Here is a 25,731-nt window from a genome sequence, read left to right on the forward strand (position 1 = left end):
ATATACGATACCCCACCCCTCCACCCACCAGCAATATTTTCTGTGATTCCAGCTTTAAACAAAATTAGGAATATTATTGAAGGAGATATTACAAATTGGTTGAAAATAGCTCAAATTCAGCAATAAACTTGGATATTACTACTTGTGTAAAGAAACTGAGAAATAAACCAAGAACCGGTTCAGAGAACATAGCTTCAAGAACTGAGTAAAGAACGCTAAATTTGAAAGTCAGAGTTAATAAACCTCTTAGTTCTGTCCAAAAATGATAGCTAAGTGTTCTTAGGAAAGTACTAATGGGACAGGAAATAGAAAAAAAAACATTCCAGGCTACCCTTTCCAGGTCACAGCATTTCAGACCCAAGTTTTCAAACCTTTCACATTCAAAACTGTTACAATAAAAAATCTGTACCTTGTTGTTCACCTCGGGAAGGATTGAAAACCATTAATTTTTCACCCTTTCTTCTTAGCAGCAAATTTGCAGCACCACGGCAACGCAGGAAACCTTCATCTTTTGGGAGTCGATCTCTTGATTCTTGCAAGAGAGCGCCGTGATTTCCAACCCAATTTTGGAGAGCTTCGATATCAATGAGAAATTGTTTTGCTCCTCCAATGCTGATAATAGACAAAACAAAATAAGCAACACTATGAGATACTTAATTCTTGACTCTCCTAAACCTTGGTTGTTTGGGAAGAGGAGTGTATTCAGAGCCATTAAGCGGCAGGGTTTGCCCGTCAATATTTTTCTAACTTGGCATACGAAATATAGGTCGGTAAAATTACGGTACGAAACATTGCTTCTCTTGTGGCTCACTTTTAGTTGAAGTTTCAAGTTTTCAAGTTAAATAGATGACATAAAAAAAGATGGACATCTTCCAGAGCAAATGATAGCACATTTGGCATGACGACTGGAAAGAGGAGCAATATTTTTGTTTGAGTCTCACAAAAAATTACATGCAGCAGTTTCTTCCTTTTTACGTCTCTTGCCCATAGTACACATATCTAACTATGTGTACTGTGCTGTTGTCTTCCAAGCTTCACCATTATTGGTGAAACAATATCTACCTTTTAGAATTCATTCTGTAACAACTTAATTTGAGCAAGTTATACTGACCTAAAATAGTATATAGTTTCACGAAAACTTATTCATTTGATAACCCTTTGTAAATGGTTGGGGAGCTTCAGGCTATTGGAATATCAGGGGTTGCTGCGGTTAATTTGAGTACCGCTTTCAAGTGCAAAAGAACATGTTAATTACAGAAAAAGATATATCAGGCCTAATGACCAATCGACTAAAACAAAGCGCTAAATAAGCATGACAACATTTGATAAAATTAGGCCTACCATAAGTGCAATAAGGCTAATTTCCATCAAAACAAACCCAGACCAAAAAAAAATTTTAGCGACGGAGCAGGCTCTGTCTAACACGATTGCTGCATTAAACCTATATAGGCCACTATAGAAACGAATACTAGGAAAAATCTCACTCTTCCCATGCAATCCTAGGGTAGACTATTGAAAACAAAATCTTGCACTATTTATTCGAAATTGTAAATGCTAAACCACGTTGTAAAAATACGACACTAACCTCTAAAGTATATAAAAATGGAGTATTCTCACTTCGTGTGGAAAGCTTTAAAACAATTTCTTTTGGCAGTAAGGCACAGTGAAAGTTCATATTTTTCACATTCAAAGTTGTATATCCTGAAATGCACTGTTTGCAGCAGCTCTGTTTCTCAGTCTTTTTTGGACAGTGATCGAGTCCATCGGCTTCAGCAGATCTTGCCGGTCGGATTTGATCGTAACTTCGAAAGAGGTTAGGATTTGCTTCGACATCCGTGGACGCACTACCACGTTTACATCGGGGCATCGCACGAGCAGAGCTATACAACCTAGCAGCAACTTCAGGCCTGATATCTCAAGATCATCGGTTCGTCTGTCCTCGAAGCGAGTGTTTTGACATCTGACCTGAAAAGAAGCCAGACATTGCAGACTGTTGTGTCAATAAAACACCAGAAGATTTTTATTTGGCCTTTTCGCGTCTGAAGATGAATCTGGTACATCTCCACCAACATTTCTGCTAAATCTATGCCGCCCATTTGACGGTTGTACTTATAAACAATGACTGGTCCTGAAACTTCATCCCTGGATTTATCCTTAACGCTCCAGCGTCTGCACGTATCCTGTGGCGTTATTTCTGCATACGCTGAAGCCACGCAAACTGTGTTATCTAACCATTTCACTACAATAACGCCACAATGAATGTCAATCCTTTAATCTGACATTCCTCTTTATTTTTTTTTTATTTCACCATCTGTGAGGAGCGGGCACCCTTTCATCTACAGTTTATTCAACGTACCAATACAAGAGAATTCTGTAATTCTGAGCAAACTCATTAGTATCTAGCTCGAAAAACAGTTGTCAAAGTAAATCTTGTAGTTCATTTTCTCTGGTATGGCCCTAACCAGATGTAAAACTATGTTGCCTCTAACTCCAAGATCTGGCTCTATGTCATCTTCAACAAGATTGCCCTTATCTTGATAAACTTCAAAATCATGTACAAAACCTGACACACCAGCTCTTGTGAAAACTTTTATTCCCACTTCGTCAGCCTTTTCCACAGATATTGTCTCAAGCTGCTTCGCCCCTTGAAAGAAATCATTTGCTCGTCAATTGAATGGTTTTCTTCGGGACTGACTTCAAGAAACCTGGAACGAATATGACAAAAAATGGGTCAAATCTTGTATAGCTTGTCAAAGAATTTTCGGAAGTGATTCAGTGGAGTCTCCAAGATGAGATGTTTGGCACTTGGGGAGGCCATCCTTTCCTAGACAGATCAACTTTTTCTATCTCTACTTATCTCCAGATAAATTTTTCTTTGAATTTGGATTTCTTCTTTGATTTTCTAGTACTTGCTGTTACTGATTGCTGTTGCTGACAGGAGGGTAGGGCTTCCCCCGAGTCATTGTCGCTGAGTTCACTACTAGCCTCCACGTCTTCCTGAGTGATCATTGTTCAGTAGAGGCAAAAAGTCTCCATAGGATCATTGATACTATCTGCTGGAGAAAGGACGTCTGGATCATCGTCATCACCAACGTTGGACAATTCGGACAGCACGTCTTCTTGAATGTCAAAATATACTTGGCTACCTCTTGTGCCTCAATTCGGCAATTTTAAGCTCGTTTTTTTTTTAGTCTGTTGTAAGATTCCTCCATCTAGAAAGAAAACAGAAATTAGACATATGGCGCATCCTGTCTGCTCAACGCTCTGCCACCCCCGAGAAGTGGTGTGAGCTATCATGTAGGAGGGACCCCTCTTACATAATAGCCGATTTAAAATTGTACTTTTTCGTTCATCCTATTTATTTGTTCTAATTAGTTTTTCGTTTCAAAATTTTGAGCCAGGCCCGTCTGATGTTGTGTTTTTACAACACAGGAGAATATATCTTGCTACTGATCCAAATTCTTACACATATCATAAATTCCATTTACAGTAATGAAAAATAGTATATATTTTATACAAATAGGATATGCAAGGAATCTCCACCCTTTCCCCTTTATTTCCAGTATCTAGTTTAGAAATTGCTAACCTTTTTGTTCGTTTGACTTATATCCTGGTTTGGTGGTTAACTGTTTAAGCCATATGTCACACAGAGGTTCCCCGATGGCGTCAATCGATTGCCATCTTTCAGCTCCATCGAAAGGTGTTGCTAAAAGCAATATTTTTTAACAGGAAGATGGCAGTCTAAGCTCCAAAAGTACAGTGTTGTTTTTCTACAACAATTGTCTCTATAGGGTTAATTCATAAGAAAGTTTAAATTAGCTGCCCATTCAGGCGAAAATAAAATATATGATATGCTGTCAAACTTTTAAGAGGTGAGTACTCAAATTTTTAACTACCCATCGCATCTTCTATAATTTCACGTACCTACATACTTTTTTAGTTTTGAACCCCCTCCCCCCCCCCATCATGATAATAACCCACCTGGTTTTGCTGTTTTGGCCTATTTGGATTTCACCCGTATACCTAACCAGTAAAAATTGAGATAGCTAGGGGCCATTTTTCTTCCCAAATTTAAATAATGACCGATAGAGAATAAGAAACTAAAACTAGAATATTCTGTTCAATTTTCGAGACTGGCAAGAGTTTTGAGCGTTAGAAGCTGCTTCTGAACTCACTGAGACCTTAGGTTACGGCCCTAGATGCAAGTCTCTCACATATTGAAGCCAACTGTACCAGCTATACTCCTAAATATACGATTTTATGCGGAGCCCGACACCTCAACAAAATAATCCTCTTCTTATTTTTTTTTGGCTTCAGAAGTCGGTATCAAAGAGGCTCCCAAAAGGAACTCCGTTTTTAAAAGTAATGATTCTGTTTCATAGATTGGTACCGCAAACATACAGAGAAGCTGAATTCATATCATTGGCAACCTTGAAAGGGATCATTATGATGTTAATCACAATTCATAAAAATAGCCCTGTTGCCATTTAAACCCATAGAAAGCTTGTTCCAGAGGATTTTGGCAGCATTGTTTTAACTAAAAAAAAAAAATAGTTGTTTTGCACCGAAATGATGGCCTTTGAGGACATCTTTTCGCTTAGGAAAAAGTAAAACGTCACAGGGACTTTTCTAGGGGAATATAAGGGATGGAGAACCACGGGAATATCTTTTGAGGGACAAAAAGTTCTGTCATGGACAGGGCAGTATGACACGGCACGTTGCTACGATGGAGCAATCATTTCTCTGCAATGTCTGGTTACACGAGAATGACCCTTTCTTGGACCTTTTCAAGGTCAGACTTCAAGGTTGCAGACATTGCAGAGCAATCATTTCTCTGCAATGTCTGGTTACACGAGAATGACCCTTTCTTGGACCTTTTCAAGGTCAGACTTCAAGGTTTCCGACAGCTTCAAATATATGAAAAAAATTGGTTAACAGTTTGCCCAGGCGGAACGAATTCTTTGTGGGCAATTCCCCTTCGTTTAAAAAAGTAACAAAAACAAATAAGCATTGATTTGATCTTAGACTTGCTCATTCAATCTTTCTGGAGGGTTACACTGCTTACTTTTTGTGTTGGTCTCAGGATCGTATCAAAAAATTTATGTTTCATCACCTGTGATCACATGACTAAAGAAATCTTGCCATTAGCAATTCTGTCCAGATGACAAAAACACTTGCTTTTTGCTTTTTTTTAATGTCCCTCTGCTCAACATAGAGTTTTTTTGGTAGATTTTTGGCACAGACTTTTTGCACTGCAGGTGTTCACTCCAAAATTTGACAAGTGACAAGTCTGTTCAAATTTAATCGTCTACTCAACATCCTTAACGTTAAACGGCGGTCTAATCACACAAGTGGTTTCATAGGTTTCATGTTTTCGTCGGTTTGCGAAGTTGAAGGCCTCCCTGGACGTTGTTCACCTTTGACATTTTCTACGTCTCCCATAAATATATTGTGCCAGTGAAATACCTGAGCTCGGAATAAAGAATACTCACCATAGGCCTGTTTTTTGCTGATTTTCCAAGCTTTACACAAAATGTAACGGCACAACATTGATTCAAATTCGGATTTTCCATTTTGCGTGAAATACAACGAAAACACAACTTCAATGTACCATTAAGAATTAATTTGTATCAATCAGCTTAAGTTAGGAGAGAGTGCAAGTTTTTTTTTTATCGTTCTGAACTGAACTTACAAAATGGTCAACCAACTAAAACAAAAAGAAATAGAAATTTTATTGTCATTTTTGTAATAAGTTTTGAATTAATGTGTTAAATGTGTGAAGGGAAGAGCACTATGAAAAAAAGGACGCTGTCAAGTCAAGAGTAGAAACAACGACAAAAGAAGCACAATGAAACCATCGGTTAGAAAACATGCTACAACAACCATCTCCAAGAATCACAAATGAGAAAATTTCCAACGAAATCTGCCGTTAGAAAACCAGCAACAGCGAAAATCATAACACATAACTATGAGCATTAATAATTAATGATCATTGAATAATGGAACATCATCCAAAATTTTAGTCGCTATAGGTGATTCCATCTGTACTAACTTATTTAATTCCGAATCGACCGTAGTGAAACACTAGGCTTATCGACGAAAACAAAATGACTTCGATGAAATCGAATTACCGGAGGATATAATTGCCAGTTGTTTTTAACTGAAGAAGTATTTGAAAATTGCCCTGCAAATCAAAATTAAAATGGAATGAAGGAAGGCGTTATTTTAGCGCAGCTCAAAAATGAAGCAAGTAAAATTAATGTTACGATTAATGTCCCAGGAAATATAAATCTTAGAAAAGTTATTCGACTCCGTGAAGGATAAAAAGAGGAGGAATTGAATTCACGCCATAATTTCTTAATTCGATTGAAATTGTTGATTTGCTACCTAATAGCTAATTTAAAGAATGACACGAAAATTATGCTAATGCTTAATTTAGACAACACCTAGAATCACATATATACAAGCCTGGCTCTTGCCAAGTGCCAGGGAACGAGTGAAGCTTGGTCTCCTGGTGCTGTGTTTAATAGACTGACACAACCAAGCCATAGGATTTTTCAAATGGTCCCAAGTTCTTATTTTACAACTATTTATATTTTAAGTTCAACAGGGTAAAAAAAGAAGAAGAAAAGGTTTCCAGAAAAGGGCAATATTCGACAGAGACTCTACGTCAGAGAGGACTATCTGAAACTGTGCCCGTAAGAATTCGTTTCTTTTCGAGGTTAATTGTCTGTTTTCAAGTGGAAAGCTCCATTCAAGCAAGCAGGTATCAGTTTTAAAGTGAAATTAGACTAAAATCTAGAATATCTAAGATATGTTACGTTTTTCTGGTGCTTTTGCCTTCGACGTTAAAGTTCTATTTGAATACATAGCAGCATTGAACATACTCACTGAAGGAACGAAAGGCAGTCCGATAGCGGAGGGTGTAGCTTGCGTAAATAAAACCAGGACAGTAAAAACTAAAAATACGGTGACCTTTGATTGATAGCGAGGAGGTAAAAAGAACAACTGGAAATATTGTAAACTTCTAATCAGGAGTTAAGCGGGGTTATGTTCTATTCCTATTAATATGGATCATTTTGATGGACTTTGCCTTAAAGAGCACAGGAAATGCAATGGGAGAACACGGAATCAAATAGGGAAGAAAATCTTTCCTGGACTTAGATTATGCTGATGATTTAAGCATCCTAGATGAAAGTGAGCAACATGATTGAACTTCTAGAGGTTGTGCAACTTCAGGGTGCTAGAGTAGGTTTAAAAATAATGTTAAAAAGACTAAGCTGCTAAACCCAGGGATAAGTGAAGATGAAAAGGCAACACTCAGTAGCAAAAAGATCGATCAAGTGGATAGCTTTAGTTACCTTGGTAGTATTATTAGTAAAGACGGAGGTAGTAGTGAAGATGTTAGAAGTGGAATAGCCGAGGCCCGATATGTTGTTTTTACAGTTGAAAAAAGTTTGGAAGAATTGGGAGATAAGTCTGCGAACCAAGATTGGAATATTGGAAGCTACAGTGAAGACAGTGGTCAAATACAGTTTTGGTGGATTTGCGAAGAAGGATTTGCTTTCTCAAAAACGATGGAGGATTTGCTGTATCTTTTCCAGAGAAATTGCCTACGAATGGATTTGGGTACCCGACTAACTGACTGTATTTCAAACAGTATGCTGTTCGAAAAGTTTGGTTCCTTCCCGCTTTCTAGGGCTATATTGAGAAAAAGTTTAAGATGGCTAGGTCATGTCCTACGGATGAAGGATGACATATTGCCAAAGATTGTCCTTTTCGGCCAACCGTCTAGGGCTAAACAGAAAGCAGGTTGTCCGTGGTTGGTGCAGGAGGATGTCACAAACAAATATTTAATGAAAACTGGAACTTCCTGGGTGGGTTTGATGAGGGAGCATTTGAATTGACCGGGATGGAGGAAGAGCATGCGTAGCTGTGTTGGCTTCAGGTGCTTGGTACTGAGGTGAGTTGCTAGTAGTATTGGCAGTAGTCTGAGTCTCTGTTTCCTCCATTTTACACTCTCTCTGCTAGAATTGAAGTTTATCTTTTCCATTTCCCACAGTTCCCAAGCTTTAAACCACTATCTTAAATACAAAAAAAAAAAATAATAGGAAAAACGGTATTGCAATACAATTTCTTACTCTGATCTATCTCATTAGTGAGTTAATCGGAAAATTTACCTTGCCGGTAAATTTTCTGACTAACATAATGTAAATATCGAAGTATAGATAAATTATGTTAGGGTACTTTATCGGTGAAAGCCCAAAAGATTCTCCATAGATAAGCCCAAACTTGTGTCAAATAGCTTTTCCATGTTATACTTGTTACCCTGGACGACAATCAGGAGGCTAAAAATGTTATCCCTTCTACGACTTTAATTTATGCAGTGACTTAACTCGTGGACCATCTAAATATGGCACATAACTGCAATTTCACAGCTCTGCAGCCCCTATTGACAATTTCAAAATGTCTAGGGATATTCTTTGTACAACACAAGCTACTTGAAAACTCTTGCTGTCAGTATGAAATAAGGATGAAAGATATCCAGTGCTGGGGTATAGGAATTTTATCTGTCATTATTACAAGCTATACAGTTTTCGCAGGCTATTATATCAACAGAAAAATTGATGATATTGAAGATGATTTATACCAAGCATGTCTGCAAGCTTTGCTCTTGGCAAGTTGTTTTGATATATTATCGGTTATTGGCACGTCAATTGTTCGTTCGAAAGACATATGTTCCTTACTAATTGAACTTGATGAAATTGATAAAGTATTATGCGACGCAACTACCATCAAAGCTGGTTTGCTGGACAATTTGAAAAGGACACTTGTTCATGCCAGTGGAATTGGAATGCTTTTTATAATAGGAACATTTGCCCTAGATTTTGGTATTAAGGTGTCAATAGGATGTTCGTTCACGACACTATTAGTGTGGTATACTTTCAAAGTGACATGGTATCTTATATCACAATTCCGCCTACTACTGTTTTGTGCTCTTTGCTACCTAGTAAATGTTCGATTGAGCATGGTGAATCACTTGTTGATTGTAGCAAAACTTGAGATAAAATTAAAACAGTTTGTGCACCTTCGAAGAGTTCAATCGGCAATATTGAAGATAATGCACAATTTAGATAACATTTTCAATCCGGATATTGTAGTATCACTAGGAGCTTCAACAATATACGTTGTTGTGTTGCTGTTTCTGACAGCTTCGCCAGAAATAAACGAGACAAATAAATTTCTTGGTATCAACATATATCTATGTCAAGCTCTCCATGCAACTATGGGGATTGCCACCTTCCTCCGAGTTGCGGCTGTTGCTTATATGGGAGAAGCAGTTGCATTCACAGTAAGTTGTTTTTATACTTTCTATTTTTTATAACTTAAAAAGTCTACCTTTCTAAATCATTCCATTTCGATTACTTTTTAATTAGCAAGCTGTCTTTAAAATATAAATGTTACGTAAGAGACGCCAGTCCTCGGAAAGGTGATTTTGATGGGTAATTTAAAATAGAGAAGGACAAATGAACTTATATTTATCCTAAGAAAAGACATAGTAGCCCCTAGAAGGGCTCGGAGGAGCTACTTTGCTGAACTTACGACATTGAAGCTCTAGGAACAGTCACCACCCTTCATACCTCAATACAGATCTATGGATAGAAATTTATTTTATTTGGTAGTGGGGTGGGTAAGATTCTGGAGTTTTTTTTTCAAATCTTCAGGGACGAAGGGGGATCTTCCAAAATAAAGTAAACCAGTGATATATATATATATATATATATATATATATATATATATATATATATATAAATAAGTTGTTTGTCTGTGTGTCTGTCTACTGACGTCATGTTTGTCAACTGACGTATCTATCTATATATATAAAAATAAGTTGTCTGTGTGTCTGTCGAGTGACGTCATGTTTGTGTGTCGACTGACGTCATGTTTGTCGACTGACGAAATTACAGACCGGGACATCGGGACACAATTGACGACCGGGACACCGGGACATCTTATATCTTCTATCTATCTATATATATATAAAAATAAGTTGTCTGTGTGTCTGTGTGTCGAGTGACGTCATGTTTGTGTGTCGACTGACGTCATGTTTGTAGACTGAGGAAATTACAGACCGGGACATCGGGACACAAATGACTACCGGGACACCGGCACATAGGGAATATAAATGACGACCGGGACACTCAAAGAGAAAGCGACCGGGACACAAGGAATGTTCGATTAGCAATCACCATCAAAAAAGCACCGGGACACAAATGACGATCGGGACACAGGGAGCATAAATGACGACCAGGACATAAGTAAAAAAAAGCTAAAAAAACTAAAAAAAGGTAAAAACTACAAAAAAACTACAAAGAAAAAAACTAATAAAAAAACTAAAAAAGCTAAAAAACTAAAAAAACTAAAAAAGAAAAAAAAAGGAAAAAAAAATGAAAAATAAAGGAGAAAAACAAAACTAAAAAAATAAAAATAAAAAAAAAACTAAAAAGAAAAAAGGAAAAAGACTAAAAAGACCAAAAAAAAAAGTAAAAACAAAAAAAAACTAAAAAGAAAAAAGGGGAAAATACAAAAATTTATTTCATCATATACCATTCAAAAACGAATGTATATACAGACCGGGACACCGGGATACAAATGACGACCGGGACACAGGGAATATAAATGACGACCGGGACACTCAAAGAGAAAGCGACCGGGACACAAGGAATTATTTTTAACAAATTAGTGCATAAGAAACTTTATATTTAAAGAAACTTTAAATAATGAAGAAATCCGAATATTTCGACTTCACGTCCGTAAGCCTTTATCAACGGGAAAAAATGAATTAAGCTAAAATAAACAAAACACAAACGAAAAAGAAAAAAAAAACTAAAACAGCAAACAAAACCCACATCTGAATAATTTCAAATATTACAATGCAAATAACACGAATATGCATAAAAAAAATGATAAATTAGGTTGTCTTTGGTACAGCTGGTTTTTAAAATATCTTAATAATGTCCAATATCACCATGCAAATAGCACGAATACGCACGACAGAATGAAATGTTTGGTTGTCTCCAGTACAGTTTTAGTTTGGTAATGAAATCTAGCAAAAAATCAATAATATATTTATTTAAAATTTTACATATAACCTAGGCTCGAAGTTATGATTAAATACAAGTGAAACAGGACATTTATTTAAAAAAAAAACCTTACTTATGAACAATGATTGAACTCATAGGTGAAGAAATATTTAACTATAGAGGAAATCTAAGATTGCAAACGGACATAGTTCATGAAAACTTATATATTAAATGAATTTACTTTTTGGTAATCTAGCTGAGGTGCGATGGCTCTAAATTATTTACCGTCATAATAAATTACCATCAGCAAACTAGCAGGAACTTTAAATTTAAATTTATAGTGAATTTATGCTTTATGAATTTATGTTGTATTATAGATTCGTATGCTAATGGTTTTTTTTTTGTGTTTACTCCACAGTTTTATGTATTTTGTGGGTTGTAAATAAATGTTATTTTTATTATATTATTATATTAGTGATGTTATCTTAGATGTGCTGATTGATATACCTTTTGCCATTTTGACTACAGAACCATAGGCTTTTCTTACAGGCGAAAGAGCCATCCAGAATTTATTGTGACATGGATATGAATGAAGTTGAAACAAATTTACAACTTCAAATTTCTTTATTCGAGAATCAAATTGAGAGTCGTCAATTGCATCCAACAGCCGCAGGCTTTTTTGACCTAGGAAAATCAATGCTCTGTACGGTATGCTTTTTTTTCCCCAAATAATATCAATAGCGTTCTAACCTTTAATAAGTGGGAATAAGAAGAATTTCTTTGAAAAGAATAGTGCGGGGAAACGAGAATAAATTACCAAATATCCCCACATTCTATCTCTGAAGTTCACTTTTTCCTTAATCTGAGATCCCATATCCCCTGGAAAAGTCTTCTGACCCACCCTCCTCCTTAATTTTGGCTATGTGAACCTATGAATAACTTTCCAAAGTGACACCGTTTCTATTTTGTATTAAATAAAATAGAAAAAAATGCTTTTCAAGTGAAAGTAAGGACCAGAATAAAACTTAAAACGAACAGAAATTATCACGTATAAATGGGGGGTTGCACCTATCTCAACACCTCTAAAGCTTTATAGAATTTCTAAAACATTTCCTTATTGTTTTAATTAAAATAACCAGGTGTTTCAGGAGTCGTTCTTAAAGAACGGGACAAAACTTAACTTTAGCGTTAAAAGAAAGGTGTTGAGGGGAGGGCAGCTCCCCTCGTATAGTAATAATTTTCTGTTCGTTTTCATTTCTGATGTTACTCCTTACTTTCAGTTGAAAAGACAACTTTTTTTTATTTAGTTTCTGATCGTTTTTTTAAATAATGTCAGGATATCTGGCTCCCCTTTCTCAGAGATATATCCCATCACCGCGGAAATATCCTCTCGACAATTCGTTCCCAGTGAAAATTTACCCTGGACAATTATCCTTAACGTCTCCACGCGTAAAATTGAGTTGGCAAAGAGAAAGCAAGGTATAAAGGAAGAGTTTCGTATAAAAATTCTGGCAAATTCCCCCAGTATTAAATTTTCCCTGAAAAGTTCACCCCCTGTAAACTTCCCTCCCCATGGAAAATTATTCCCGTTCAAAATCCCCCTGCAGAAAATTCACCCTCCAGCGACCCGAAAAACGTATGTATACTTCCCAAGCAAGTACTATGCGTAAACGATGGAAAAATATTATAAGTTAAAGACCTTTCCTCAAGGACTGTAGGGGGGTCATGTTATTCCCAAAGGGGTAGTTATTGGGCTTTTTAATTATCATGAACAAAATCGCTATCTCCAAGTTTTGATTTGACGATTTCGGGGATAAAGGGACATGGGAGGGGTATACTTGCCATACAATCTTTTTAGTCATTTAACAAGGGACTAGAACTTTTAATTTCCGTTTGGACGAGCCATCTTTTGATTTTCTAGGACCATTGGATCCATGCTATCACCCCTGGAAGAACAAAAAAAAACAACAAATAAACACACATCCGTAATCTAGCTTCTAGCAAAAAATGCCAGATTCAAAATTTTTGCCGATAGGAGCTTGGAACATCTACAGTAGAATTTGCTGATCCACTGGATCTGACAGGGTTATTTTCGTTCAGATTTTTGGACTTTTAGGTGGTCTTTTCCCACTTTTTCTAAAATCAGACAAATTTTCTCCGGTTCGTAGCCTTTGATGGGTAGCGCTAAACTCAATGAAACTTATATATTTAAAGTCAGAGTAAAAAGCTGATTTTTTGATATATCTATTGGTATCAAAATTCTGCTTTTTAGAGTTTCGGTTACTATTCAACCGTGTCGCTCCTTAATTACTGTTCATTACCACGAACTGTTTGATTGTATCCTGCTGTCACATGTTCCATAATACAAAGTCTTTCCTGTTTCTGAATATCAATTTAAAAAAGTTTTTCCCCACGAGAATTCCCCCTAGACAATTTCATTCTAGCTGAAATCCCCCCCCCTCCCGCAGAAAATTTCTTGTGGAACATTCCAGTTGAAAATTTTTGTAAGCCCACTTTCGTCTGAAAAAGATTTTAATTTCTTATTGATTTCAAAATGTCATCCCCCCCCCTATGTAAAATTCTTTCCGAAGATATACCCCCACCCCCCAGTAGAAAATATCTCCAGCAAAATCTTCCCTCTGGAGAATTTATCCCACGTAAAACTACTCCATGGAGATTTTCTCCTGTGGACATCCCCCACCCCTACGGAAAGCTCTACGCAATTACAACTCGGTAAAAATTTACCCCCGGAAAATCCTCCTTAACATCTCCACATGCAAAATTGAGTCGGTAAAGAGAAAGTAAGACAAATAAAAAGAATTTCATAAAGGAATCCTGGCAAATACCCTCAGTGTAAAATTCCCTTGAGAATTTCTATGGGTGGTGAATATTCCGTATACTTAGTTTGGCTTGGTTTGACTGGTTTAACTTTGGTTAGTCTCGCCTAGCTTGATTTTGTGTGTTTTGAACTTTGCGGATGATTTTTAGCGTAGGCTGAGTTTTGTGTACAAACTAATCTATCATTTCAAATAATATGAGAAATTATGTTTTAAAATCACCCAGTAATAACTGAGAATTATTTATCTTAACTTTCAGAAGGTCTACGAAACAGTTTTTACATTGGTAGTTTACGGTTCTAAAAAGGTTGAAGGAAGTATCCACAACCAATGAAATACTACATAAGCCATCTTAAATAGACATATAACCTAATATATATATATATATATATATATATATATATATATATATATATATATATATATATATATATATATATATATATATATATATATATATATATATATCTAGTTTTACGTATGTAGCTTACGTATTTACATGATAAAGATAAATCGACTAGACTAAATTTTGGAATATGACAGGACTGTATATCAAGGTTGTGACATATGCTTTTATTCTACCACATGGACTGAGGCCTCATTTTGTGTGGGTTCCAAAATATATGTGAAGTCGGGTTGTAATGTCGCATAGTAACAACTGAAAAACATTTACCTTTCCTTCGATTTCAGAAGGTTCACGAAACAGTTTTCCGGTTGATGATCTGGAGGATCTAAAACGGTTGACGAAAACACAGGTATAACTCATGAAACATATTATAACTCATCTTGCATAGGTATATGATCTAATATATATAACTGGCTCAAAACTTTATCCGACAGATATATGTACGTCATCCAGGTAAATTGACTAGACTAGATTTTAGGATACAGCAAGGCTCGTTGTCAAAGCTTTTATATGTGCTGTCATTTTGATATGAATTCTTCTGGACGGGTCGAGTCCTTATTTTGTATTGGTTGAGCTTTGTCCGCACTCACGACTGTCATTCCAAAAAATATGAGAAATGAGGCTATAATATCACCCTTTAGCAAACGGAAAAACTCTTTACCTTTGGTTGCAGGAAATCAAAGAAAAAGTTTTCCCATTGACGGCCTGTAGATGTAAAAAGGCTACACAAGCTATAACATATGAATTAGCCTACTGTATAAATCATCTTACATAGGTATTTGGCCTTATATGTATAGTTCACTCAACACGTTTATCTGGTATACATACGTACGACGTCAAGGTAAATTCACTAGACTAGATTTCGGAATACCGCAAGGCTCTATATCAAGATTGTTATACATTCTGACACTCTGATATGAATTATCTTCGATGGATCTATCCTAGAAGGATTCTTTAAGAATGACCCCTGAATCACAAAGGCCATTTAGTTAGAATGAAAAGCTCTTTTGAAATTACTAAAAATAGTTTAGCGTGAAGAGCTAGGTATTAGTTTTAATGTTGCTCCTTACTTTCAGTGGAATAAACCTGTTTTTTTATTTAAATTCTCATTGTTTTTTAAATAATGCCGGAAAATTAGCACCCCCTTCATAAAATTCTCTTCACCCATGATAAAATTTTCCTTGGAGAATCCTCTCACGTAACCCTAAAACACCCCCTACCATCAGAAAACAAAACCCTTGAAAATGTCATTATAATTCGTCAATAACCAATACTATGTGTAAAAAATGGGCAAAGTTCATAACTCGCAGCCCTTCCCCTGGGGACTATGGGGGATTAAGTCGTCCTCAAAGACATATTTATTAGGTTTTCGACTTTGCTGAAACAAAATTTTGATCCGGTAGCGTTGAGAAAAAATTAGCATGGGAGGGGGCTTAATTACCCTCCAAGTGGTTAGTCACTTAAAAAGGGCACTAGAACTTTTAATTTACGTTAGAATTAACCTTCTTGCGATATTCTAGGACCATTAGGTTGTTATGATCACCCTAAAAAACAAATAAACATGCCTCTATGATCTTTCTTTTGGCAATAAAATACGAAATTGGTTTCTGTGATACGTTGACTCTGATGGTGTGATTTTAATTAAGATTCTATAGCTTTTAAGGGGTGTTTCTCCCTTTTGTCAAAAATAAGGCAAATTTTCTCAGGCTATGAACTTTTGATGGGTAAGAGTAAACTTGATGAGTTTTATATATTTAAAATCAATATAAAAATTCAATTCTTTTGATGTATATATTGGAATTAACATTTCGTTTTTTAGAGTTTCGGTTACTATTGAGCCGGCTAACTAAAACTAATAAACTAATTTAAATATTCATATTAATATATGAATGAAGTTTTTTGTTATCCCTTTTATTTATATGCTTATTATTTTGGATTACCCCTCGGTACAATGACCTGTAGGGCTTTCGAGGGATTTGTGACAGTTTGCTCATTTTCACTTGCACTTATTTTATCCTTTGATTCATAAGGCAAATTGAACTCCCACTGCACGATAACATTATGATTTTGTTTCCCAGTGTAAAAAGATAGAGAAAGCGCAGATATTTCTGCGCTTTCCTCCTTGAAAAGATATTTCTGGCTTAAAGATATGTTGCACAGTGCCAAGAAAGTCAAGATAAGTTTTTCAATTATTCAGATAAGTATTTTTTTTCAATTGTGGACATCGGTCAGTTATCCATAAAAAAGGACATATGATCAATTATCCAGCAACATATGCTAAATTTATGTTATGTTTTGTTCTGCAGGTTGTTGGAATTCTCCTAACGTATGTGATAGTCTTGCTGCAATTTCAAGTATCATCTTACGAAGGACTAACTTTTGAAGAGGTCACTAACGCTTCAAGGACAGCTCAAGATACTTTAAGTCGGTTAGTAAGTTCAGACAATTGAACTTTCTGTGAGTGTTTTGCATTGAACGTTTTTAAGCTTTAATAAATATTGTGTTATTCGCAAGATGTCTTAGTTATGACTAAACTGAACATTGAGGATGTTTATGAAGATCTATCTTAATGGTATTTTCAAATTACAAGCTAAGAAACAATAAGAAGTGGATGTCATATGTTGCATCTCAAGAGAAAATGTTGGCAATTTTGTATATCGTTGACAGTTGTTTGAAGATAAAATACTCTCCACACTAAATTTTTGCTTTTAGGGAGAGGGGTGATAAAGGAGGAGGCCAAATATCGAGTCCAAAAACCATAGTACCATCACAGAATCATCTTAAGATCTATCTTGGGGTAGGGAGACCAAGAGCCAGAATTATCCATCCGAAGAATCCCTTTATTTTTACAAATAAAATTAAAGATACTTAAACGTATATAAAGAATGGGAGGCCCTCTGTCTCATTCTTTCAGCCCCAATTAGAAAAAAATCGTGTATGTTTCTACAACTTCTTAGGATTTTCAGTAATTTGTCAATTTATTTTGTTTAAAAAAATATATAAAATTATAATTTACCAAGAGATGGGGGAGACTAGTCATGTCCGTGACAAACGAAATTGCAGTACCTCTGACTCAAAAGACTTCGAAGCCCCATGCTTCGGCTACATGTAGCTTTTGCAGATTTTCCTATTTAAGCTTTTGAAAGAGAAAAAACGTATTTATAGCTTTAATATTTTATAAATACCCTACTACAGGGTAGTGTTTGCATATTTGTAGGCCTTGGGCCAAACATCAGTAGTAGACAAACTCATTTTGAATTGTTAGTTCAATTGAGAAAATGCATTCATATACTATAATATATAAATACTTCTACAGATCCATATTTTTAGGTCCACGTAGGTTTATACTAAGTTTATATACCAGTTTATACCTACACAGATCTAGGCTGTAGAAAATGTACTTGGAAAAAACTTTCTATCAATTCTTTACCTGAACTTAACCTGCAAATTGAGAATACAGTTGAGCCAAGCAGCACAGGTAGCATCAATCGCAATACTACAAACACTATACTGATGGTAGGCATCGAGTTTTCTTGTTCCACATACAACTGGATCCAAACACTCATCTGAAAATAACATAATATCAGGGCTCATTCAGTAAAACCGCATCAAAATTTTTGCACTGCTACGATAGCAGACCAAACAACAATGAAACCCATATTTATGATAGATATGAGTGTTCCTCTTTCGATGTTAATTAAATTGTGCTAATTTTCAAACAATATCTGCAAATTTTTTTTTTTTTATAAAAGTACAACATTTGTGTTATTTCATAAATACGTAAAAGGGGAGTTGTTCGAGACTGTCATTCCTTGGCACGTTCAAATGTCTGGTGGTGGATTTTATCAAAATTAGTTTTTATTTATAAGTAGTTTGTTGTATATTTATGTTGTTTTATCATATTATTTTTTTTCTCATTTCATTAGTTTGGGTGTTGTTGTTCTTTAAGTGTCTTTTTTATAAATGTATTTATTGATTTTTTTTCTAGTTGACTATAGAAAATATATAATGGCTAAAAAATATCTGGTAGATGATTTCGTGTTGGGTCATTTTAACCTATAACTTGTCAAATTACATTTTTTTTTCTGTATATTTATTTTTTTTTTCTCGCCGGGTCTGGAAATCTCGCTTCGCCTGATTTCAGTTTTGAATTTTATTTTTTTTCTATTGAAAGCTCTTTCCTTTTGTCATTTCTTCTTCTTCTTTTTTCTCTTTGTTTTTTTTTTTTATTTCTATTTTGTCAGTAGATATGTTGGATTTATTGTGCTTAATTGATTAATAGTTGAATATCTGAGTGTTTTATTTCGTGATCCTTCTGTCCTACGAGCAAATATATATATATATATATATATATATATATATATATATATATATATATATATATATATATATATATATATATATATATATATATATATATATATATATATATATATATATATATATATATATATATATATATATATATATATATATATATATATATATATATATATACATATATATATATATATATATACATAAATGCATAATATATATATATATATATATATATATATATATATATATATATATATATATATATATATATATATATATATATATATATATATATATATATCTATATATATAAAAATAAGTTGTCTGTCTGTCTGTGGATGGATCAGGTGACGTCACCTGAAAAAACTGGATCAGGTGACGTCAAAACTGAAAAAACTAAAAAAAGGCAAAAACTACAAAAAAAACTAAAAACTAATAAAAAAAATAAAAAAGCTAAAAAACTAAAAAAACTAAAAAAAGGCAAAAACTACAAAAAAAACTAAAAACTAATAAAAAAGCTAAAAAACTAAAAAAACTAAAAAAAGGCAAAAACTACAAAAAAAACTAAAAACTAATAAAAAAAATAAAAAAGCTAAAAAACTAAAAAAACTAAAAAAACTAAAAAAAGGTAAAAAACTAAAAAAACTAAAAACTAAAAAAAACTAAAAAAAAGGAAAAAACTGAAAAATAAGCTAAAATAAAGGTAAAAACCAATAAAAAACTAAAAAAAAAACTGAAAAAACTAAAAAAAGGCAAAAACTACAAAAAAAACTAAAAACTAATAAAAAAAGTAAAAAAGCTAAAAAACTAAAAAACTAAAAAAACTAAAAAAAGGTAAAAAACTAAAAAAACTAAAAAATAAAAAAAAACTAAAAAAAAGGAAAAAACTGAAAAATAAGCTAAAATAAAGGTAAAAACCAATAAAAAACTAAAAAGAAAAAAAGGAAAAAACTAAAAAAAATTTTCATCTAAAAAACTAAAAAAAACTAAAAAAGGTAAAAACTAAAAGAACTAAAAAAGAAAAAAATAAATGACGAAACTCAAAGAGAAAGCGACCAGGACAAAAGGAATGTTCGATTAGCAATCAACAAAGCACCGGGACACAGGGAGTATAAATGACGACCAGGACATAAGTAAAAAAAAAAAACTATCTATATATATAAAAATAAGTTGTCTGTGGATCTGTGGATCGTGGATCAGGTGACGTCACCTGAAAAAACTGGATCAGGTGACGTCAAAACTGAAAAAACTAAAAAAAGGCAAAAACTACAAAAAAAACTAAAAACTAATAAAAAAAATAAAAAAGCTAAAAAACTAAAAAAACTAAAAAAAGGCAAAAACTACAAAAAAAACTAAAAACTAATAAAAAAGCTAAAAAACTAAAAAAACTAAAAAAAAGGCAAAAACTACAAAAAAAACTAAAAACTAATAAAAAAAATAAAAAAGCTAAAAAACTAAAAAAACTAAAAAAACTAAAAAAAAGTAAAAAACTAAAAAAACTAAAAACTAAAAAAAACTAAAAAAAAGGAAAAAACTGAAAAATAAGCTAAAATAAAGGTAAAAACCAATAAAAAACTAAAAAAAAAACTGAAAAAACTAAAAAAAGGCAAAAACTACAAAAAAACTAAAAACTAATAAAAAAAGTAAAAAAGCTAAAAAACTAAAAAAACTAAAAAAACTAAAAAAAGGTAAAAAACTAAAAAAAATAAAAAATAAAAAAAAAACTAAAAAAAAGGAAAAAACTGAAAAATAAGCTAACATAAAGGTAAAAACCAATAAAAAACTAAAAAGAAAAAAAGGAAAAAACTAAAAAAAATTTTCATCTAAAAAACTAAAAAAAACTAAAAAAGGTAAAAACTAAAAGAACTAAAAAAGAAAAAAATAAATGACGACACTCAAAGAGAAAGCGACCAGGACAAAAGGAATGTTCGATTAGCAATCAACAAAGCACCGGGACACAGGGAGTATAAATGACGACCAGGACATAAGTAAAAAAAAAAATTAACAAAACTAAAAAGAAGGTAAAAACTACGAAAAAACTAAAAAGAAAAAAAAACTAAAAACTAATAAAAAAACTAAAAAATCTAAAAATCTAAATAAACTAAAAAAGAAAAAAAAAGGAAAAAAATAAAGGAGAAAAACAAAACTAAAAAACGAATGTATATACAGACCGGTACACCGGGATACAAATGACGACCGGGACACAGGGAATATAAATGACGACCGGGACACAGGGACACAACTACAACGGGGACACCGGGGGAAACAGGGGGATATAAATGACGACCGGGACAAAAAAACTAAAAAGAAAAAAAAACTAAAAACTAATAAAAAAACTAAAAAATCTAAAAATCTAAATAAGCTAAAAAAGAAAAAAAAAGGAAAAAAATAAAGGAGAAAAACAAAACTAAAAAACCAATGTATATACAGACCGGGACACCGGGATACAAATGACGACCGGGACACAGGGAATATAAATGACGACCGGGACACAGGGACACAACTACAACGGGGACACCGGGGGAAACAGGGGGATGTAAATGACGACCGGGACACCGGGACAGGGAATGGTCGATTAGCAATCACCATCAACAAAGCTCAAGGGCAATCATTAGAATCATGAGGTATAGATCTGAATACAGATTGTTTTCCCATGGACCATTATATGTTGCATGTTCAAGAGTCGGTAAACCTGACAATCTATTTATATGCAAAGACAATGGGACAGCAAAGAATGTTGTATATTCGCAAGTTTTACGTAGTTAAAACCATATATATATATATATATATATATATATATATATATATATATATATATATATATATATATATATATATATATATATATATATATATATATATATATATATATATATATATATATATATATATATATATATATATATATCTATCTATATTCACAGGTGGGACATAGGGACACAACTACAATGGCGCGTAACTATTATGGCGCGTAACGACTTACGCGCGCGGGGGGGCTTGGGGGGGGGCGCGAAGCGCCACCCCAACAGCTAGTATATATATATATATACTAGCTGTTGGGGTGGCGCTTCGCGCCACCCCAACACCTAGTTGGTGGGGGCGCTTCGCGAACCCCCCCAAGCCCCCCCGCGCGCGTAAGTCGTTACGCGCCATAATAGTTACGCGCCATTGTAGTTGTGTCCCTATGTCCCACCTGTGAATATAGATATATATATATATATATATATATATATATATATATATATATATATATATATATATATATATATATATATATATATATATATATATATATATATGGTTTTAACTACGTAAAACTTGCGAATATACAACATTCTTTGCTGTCCCATTGTCTTTGCATATAAATAGATTGTCAGGTTTACCGACTCTTGAACATGCAACATATAATGGTCCATGGGAAAACAATCTGTATTCAGATCTATACCTCATGATTCTAATGATTGCCCTTGAGCTTTGTTGATGGTGATTGCTAATCGACCATTCCCTGTCCCGGTGTCCCGGTCGTCATTTACATCCCCCTGTTTCCCCCGGTGTCCCCGTTGTAGTTGTGTCCCTGTGTCCCGGTCGTCATTTATATTCCCTGTGTCCCGGTCGTCATTTGTATCCCGGTGTACCGGTCTGTATATACATTCGTTTTTTAGTTTTGTTTTTCTCCTTTATTTTTTTCCTTTTTTTTTCTTTTTTAGTTTATTTAGATTTTTAGATTTTTTAGTTTTTTTATTAGTTTTTAGTTTTTTTTTCTTTTTAGTTTTTTTTGTAGTTTTTACCTTCTTTTTAGTTTTGTTAATTTTTTTTTTTACTTATGTCCTGGTCGTCATTTATACTCCCTGTGTCCCGGTGCTTTGTTGATTGCTAATCGAACATTCCTTTTGTCCTGGTCGCTTTCTCTTTGAGTGTCGTCATTTATTTTTTTCTTTTTTAGTTCTTTTAGTTTTTACCTTTTTTAGTTTTTTTTAGTTTTTTAGATGAAAATTTTTTTTAGTTTTTTCCTTTTTTTCTTTTTAGTTTTTTATTGGTTTTTACCTTTATGTTAGCTTATTTTTCAGTTTTTTCCTTTTTTTTTAGTTTTTTTTTATTTTTTATTTTTTTTAGTTTTTTACCTTTTTTTTAGTTTTTTTAGTTTTTTTAGTTTTTTTAATTTTTTAGCTTTTTTACTTTTTTTATTAGTTTTTAGTTTTTTTGTAGTTTTGCCTTTTTTTAGTTTTTTCAGTTTTTTTTTTAGTTTTTTATTGGTTTTTACCTTTAGTTTAGCTTATTTTTCAGTTTTTTCCTTTTTTTAGTTTTTTTTAGTTTTTAGTTTTTTTAGTTTTTTACCTTTTTTTAGTTTTTTTAGTTTTTTTAGTTTTTTAGCTTTTTTATTTTTTTTATTAGTTTTTATTTTTTTTTGTAGTTTTTGCCTTTTTTTTAGTTTTTTTAGTTTTTTAGCTTTTTTATTAGTTTTTAGTTTTTTTTTGTAGTTTTTGCCTTTTTTTAGTTTTTTTAGTTTTTTAGCTTTTTTATTTTTTTTATTAGTTTTTAGTTTTTTTTGTAGTTTTTGCCTTTTTTTAGTTTTTTCAGTTTTGACGTCACCTGATCCAGTTTTTTCAGGTGACGTCACCTGATCCACGATCCACAGATCCACAGACAACTTATTTTTATATATATAGATAGTTTTTTTTTTAGTTTTTTAGATGAAAATTTTTTTTAGTTTTTTCCTTTTTTTCTTTTTAGTTTTTTATTGGTTTTTACCTTTATTTTAGCTTATTTTTCAGTTTTTTCCTTTTTTTTAGTTTTTTTTTAATTTTTTATTTTTTTAGTTTTTTACCTTTTTTTAGTTTTTTTAGTTTTTTTAGTTTTTTAGCTTTTTTACTTTTTTTATTAGTTTTTAGTTTTTTTTTTGTAGTTTTTGCCTTTTTTTAGTTTTTTCAGTTTTTTTTTTAGTTTTTTATTGGTTTTTACCTTTATTTTAGCTTATTTTTCAGTTTTTTTCCTTTTTTTTTAGTTTTTTTTAGTTTTTAGTTTTTTTAGTTTTTTACCTTTTTTTAGTTTTTTTAGTTTTTTTAGTTTTTTAGCTTTTTTATTTTTTTTATTAGTTTTTAGTTTTTTTTGTAGTTTTTGCCTTTTTTTAGTTTTTTTAGTTTTTTAGCTTTTTTATTAGTTTTTAGTTTTTTTGTAGTTTTTACCTTTTTTTAGTTTTTTTAGTTTTTTAGCTTTTTTATTTTTTTTATTAGTTTTTAGTTTTTTTTGTAGTTTTTGCCTTTTTTTAGTTTTTTCAGTTTTGACGTCACCTGATCCAGTTTTTTCAGGTGACGTCACCTGATCCATCCACAGACAGACAGACAACTTATTTTTATATATATAGATATATATATATATATATATATATATATATATATATATATATATATATATATATATATATATATATATATATATATATATATATATATATATGTATATATATATATATATATATATATATATATATATATATATATATATATATATATATATATATATATATATATATATATATATATATATATATATATATATATATATATATACTAGCTGTTGGGGTGGCGCTTCGCGCCACCCCAACACCTAGTTGGTGGGGCACTTCGCGCCCCCCAAGCCCCCCCCGAGCGCGTAAGTCGTTACGCGCCATATTAGTTACGCGCCATTGTAGTTGTGTCCCTGTGTCCCACCTGTGAATATAGATAGATTTATATATGTGTTTCAAACTACGTAAAAATTGCGAATATACAACATTTTTGGCTTTCCCACTACTGGGAGCTTTCCGTTTCCAATTGCCAGCAATTGATCTGAAAATGTCTGACCAGAGTCATCGTTTTGCAATCGGACACGCATATTTGTAGTTAATTTTAATATTTTTACGTGTGCCCATAAATTAGAATTTTTCAGGCAAGCATTCATTTCGTCTGCAGGAGTTAAACTACGTAAAAATTGCGAATATACAACATTCTTGGCTTTCCCATTGTCTGTGCATATACAAAGCCGTATGCACTAATAATGACGTCATATGCAAACGCTCTTTTTACAAACAAACAAACATGCATACACACAACTCGTTTTTATATAGATAGATAGATAGGTAGATACAATACAAATTAACTGCGTAAAACTTGCGAATATACAACATTTTTCGCTGTCCAATTGTCGCTGCATATAAATAGATTGTCAGGTTTACCGACCCTCGAACATGCAACGCACAATTGTCCATGAGAAAAACAATCAGTATTAAGATCTATACCACATTTTTCTAATGATTGACCTTGAGCTTTGTTAATGGTGATTGCAAATGCTAATCGAATTGGGAATTGCAATCTTTTAAATTGAAAAGGCAGATCCGTTGGAATCATGGGAATGCGAGGAATAAGAACAGCCTCACCCTCAAAAGGCCCTGTCAAGATTGTGGCCTCTATTAGGTTTTCCATTGTTTTTTTTTACGGCAAGTCGCGTGCCATTGCAAAGCTTTGGTGGCTTGATATTTCTTACAAGTATTATTGGTACGCCTATTTTTAGTTGTAGCACGTGTGGTGGAAACCCTGAAAGATCTATGGAATTTAAAAATTCAGATGGATAATTAACCACTTCATTTGGTTCCAAAACTGTGTCGACTGACTTGTAAAGGACTGCCTGGTCTCGAATCTTGGTCAAAACAATATTGTTGATTTCGTGGACGTCTATATTTTTGGGTGCGAGAATCGCTCTTTCACTTAGCCATTTATTATTTTTATAATTTTTTAGAATATTCGGAAATACTTTTTCAATCAATTAATTTTTGGACGTCACTAAATTACAGAAATCAGCAGGTAGTTGTATACGTCCTGAAATTGAGTCTATCGTATCATAAATGTCTTTTTGTTCCGACGTTAACTTGGAAATGTTATTTTGTACATACGACAATAGATCATTCGTACTGAAACTTTTTTCACGATCCAATTCTACACATGTCAAAACAGCAGCGATACGGTTAGGTGAAGGCATTCCCAAATCCTGAAGAGGTTTGTTTGCCATACGTACGCACAAATCTTCTATAATAACTAAAGTGTAGTTATAA

General features: G+C 33.0%; 2 protein-coding genes across 4 annotated transcripts in view; one reads left to right on the forward strand and one right to left on the reverse strand.

Annotated features, from left to right (window-relative positions):
• LOC136025167 (uncharacterized) overlaps window positions 1-25,731 on the reverse strand; it is a 93,553-nt gene that overhangs the window by 11,574 nt on the left and 56,248 nt on the right. For all 3 annotated transcript variants that reach the window (XM_065700932.1, XM_065700930.1, XM_065700931.1), the window contains 2 exons: window positions 17,758-17,893; window positions 410-612 (listed from right to left, as the gene is read on the reverse strand). In XM_065700932.1, the coding sequence (XP_065557004.1) occupies window positions 410-612; window positions 17,758-17,893 (339 nt within the window). The remainder of the gene's footprint in view (window positions 1-409; window positions 613-17,757; window positions 17,894-25,731) is intronic.
• LOC136024677 (uncharacterized) lies at window positions 8,534-16,797 on the forward strand. The gene is made up of 3 exons (XM_065700098.1): window positions 8,534-9,352; window positions 11,634-11,792; window positions 16,634-16,797. Exons 1-3 carry the CDS (start codon window positions 8,534-8,536, stop codon window positions 16,775-16,777), a joined length of 1,122 nt encoding a protein of 373 aa, XP_065556170.1. The 3' UTR covers window positions 16,778-16,797.

Source organism: Artemia franciscana, chromosome 3, assembly GCF_032884065.1.
Source record: "Artemia franciscana chromosome 3, ASM3288406v1, whole genome shotgun sequence".
In the NCBI taxonomy this organism is placed as follows: Eukaryota; Metazoa; Arthropoda; class Branchiopoda; order Anostraca; family Artemiidae; genus Artemia; species Artemia franciscana.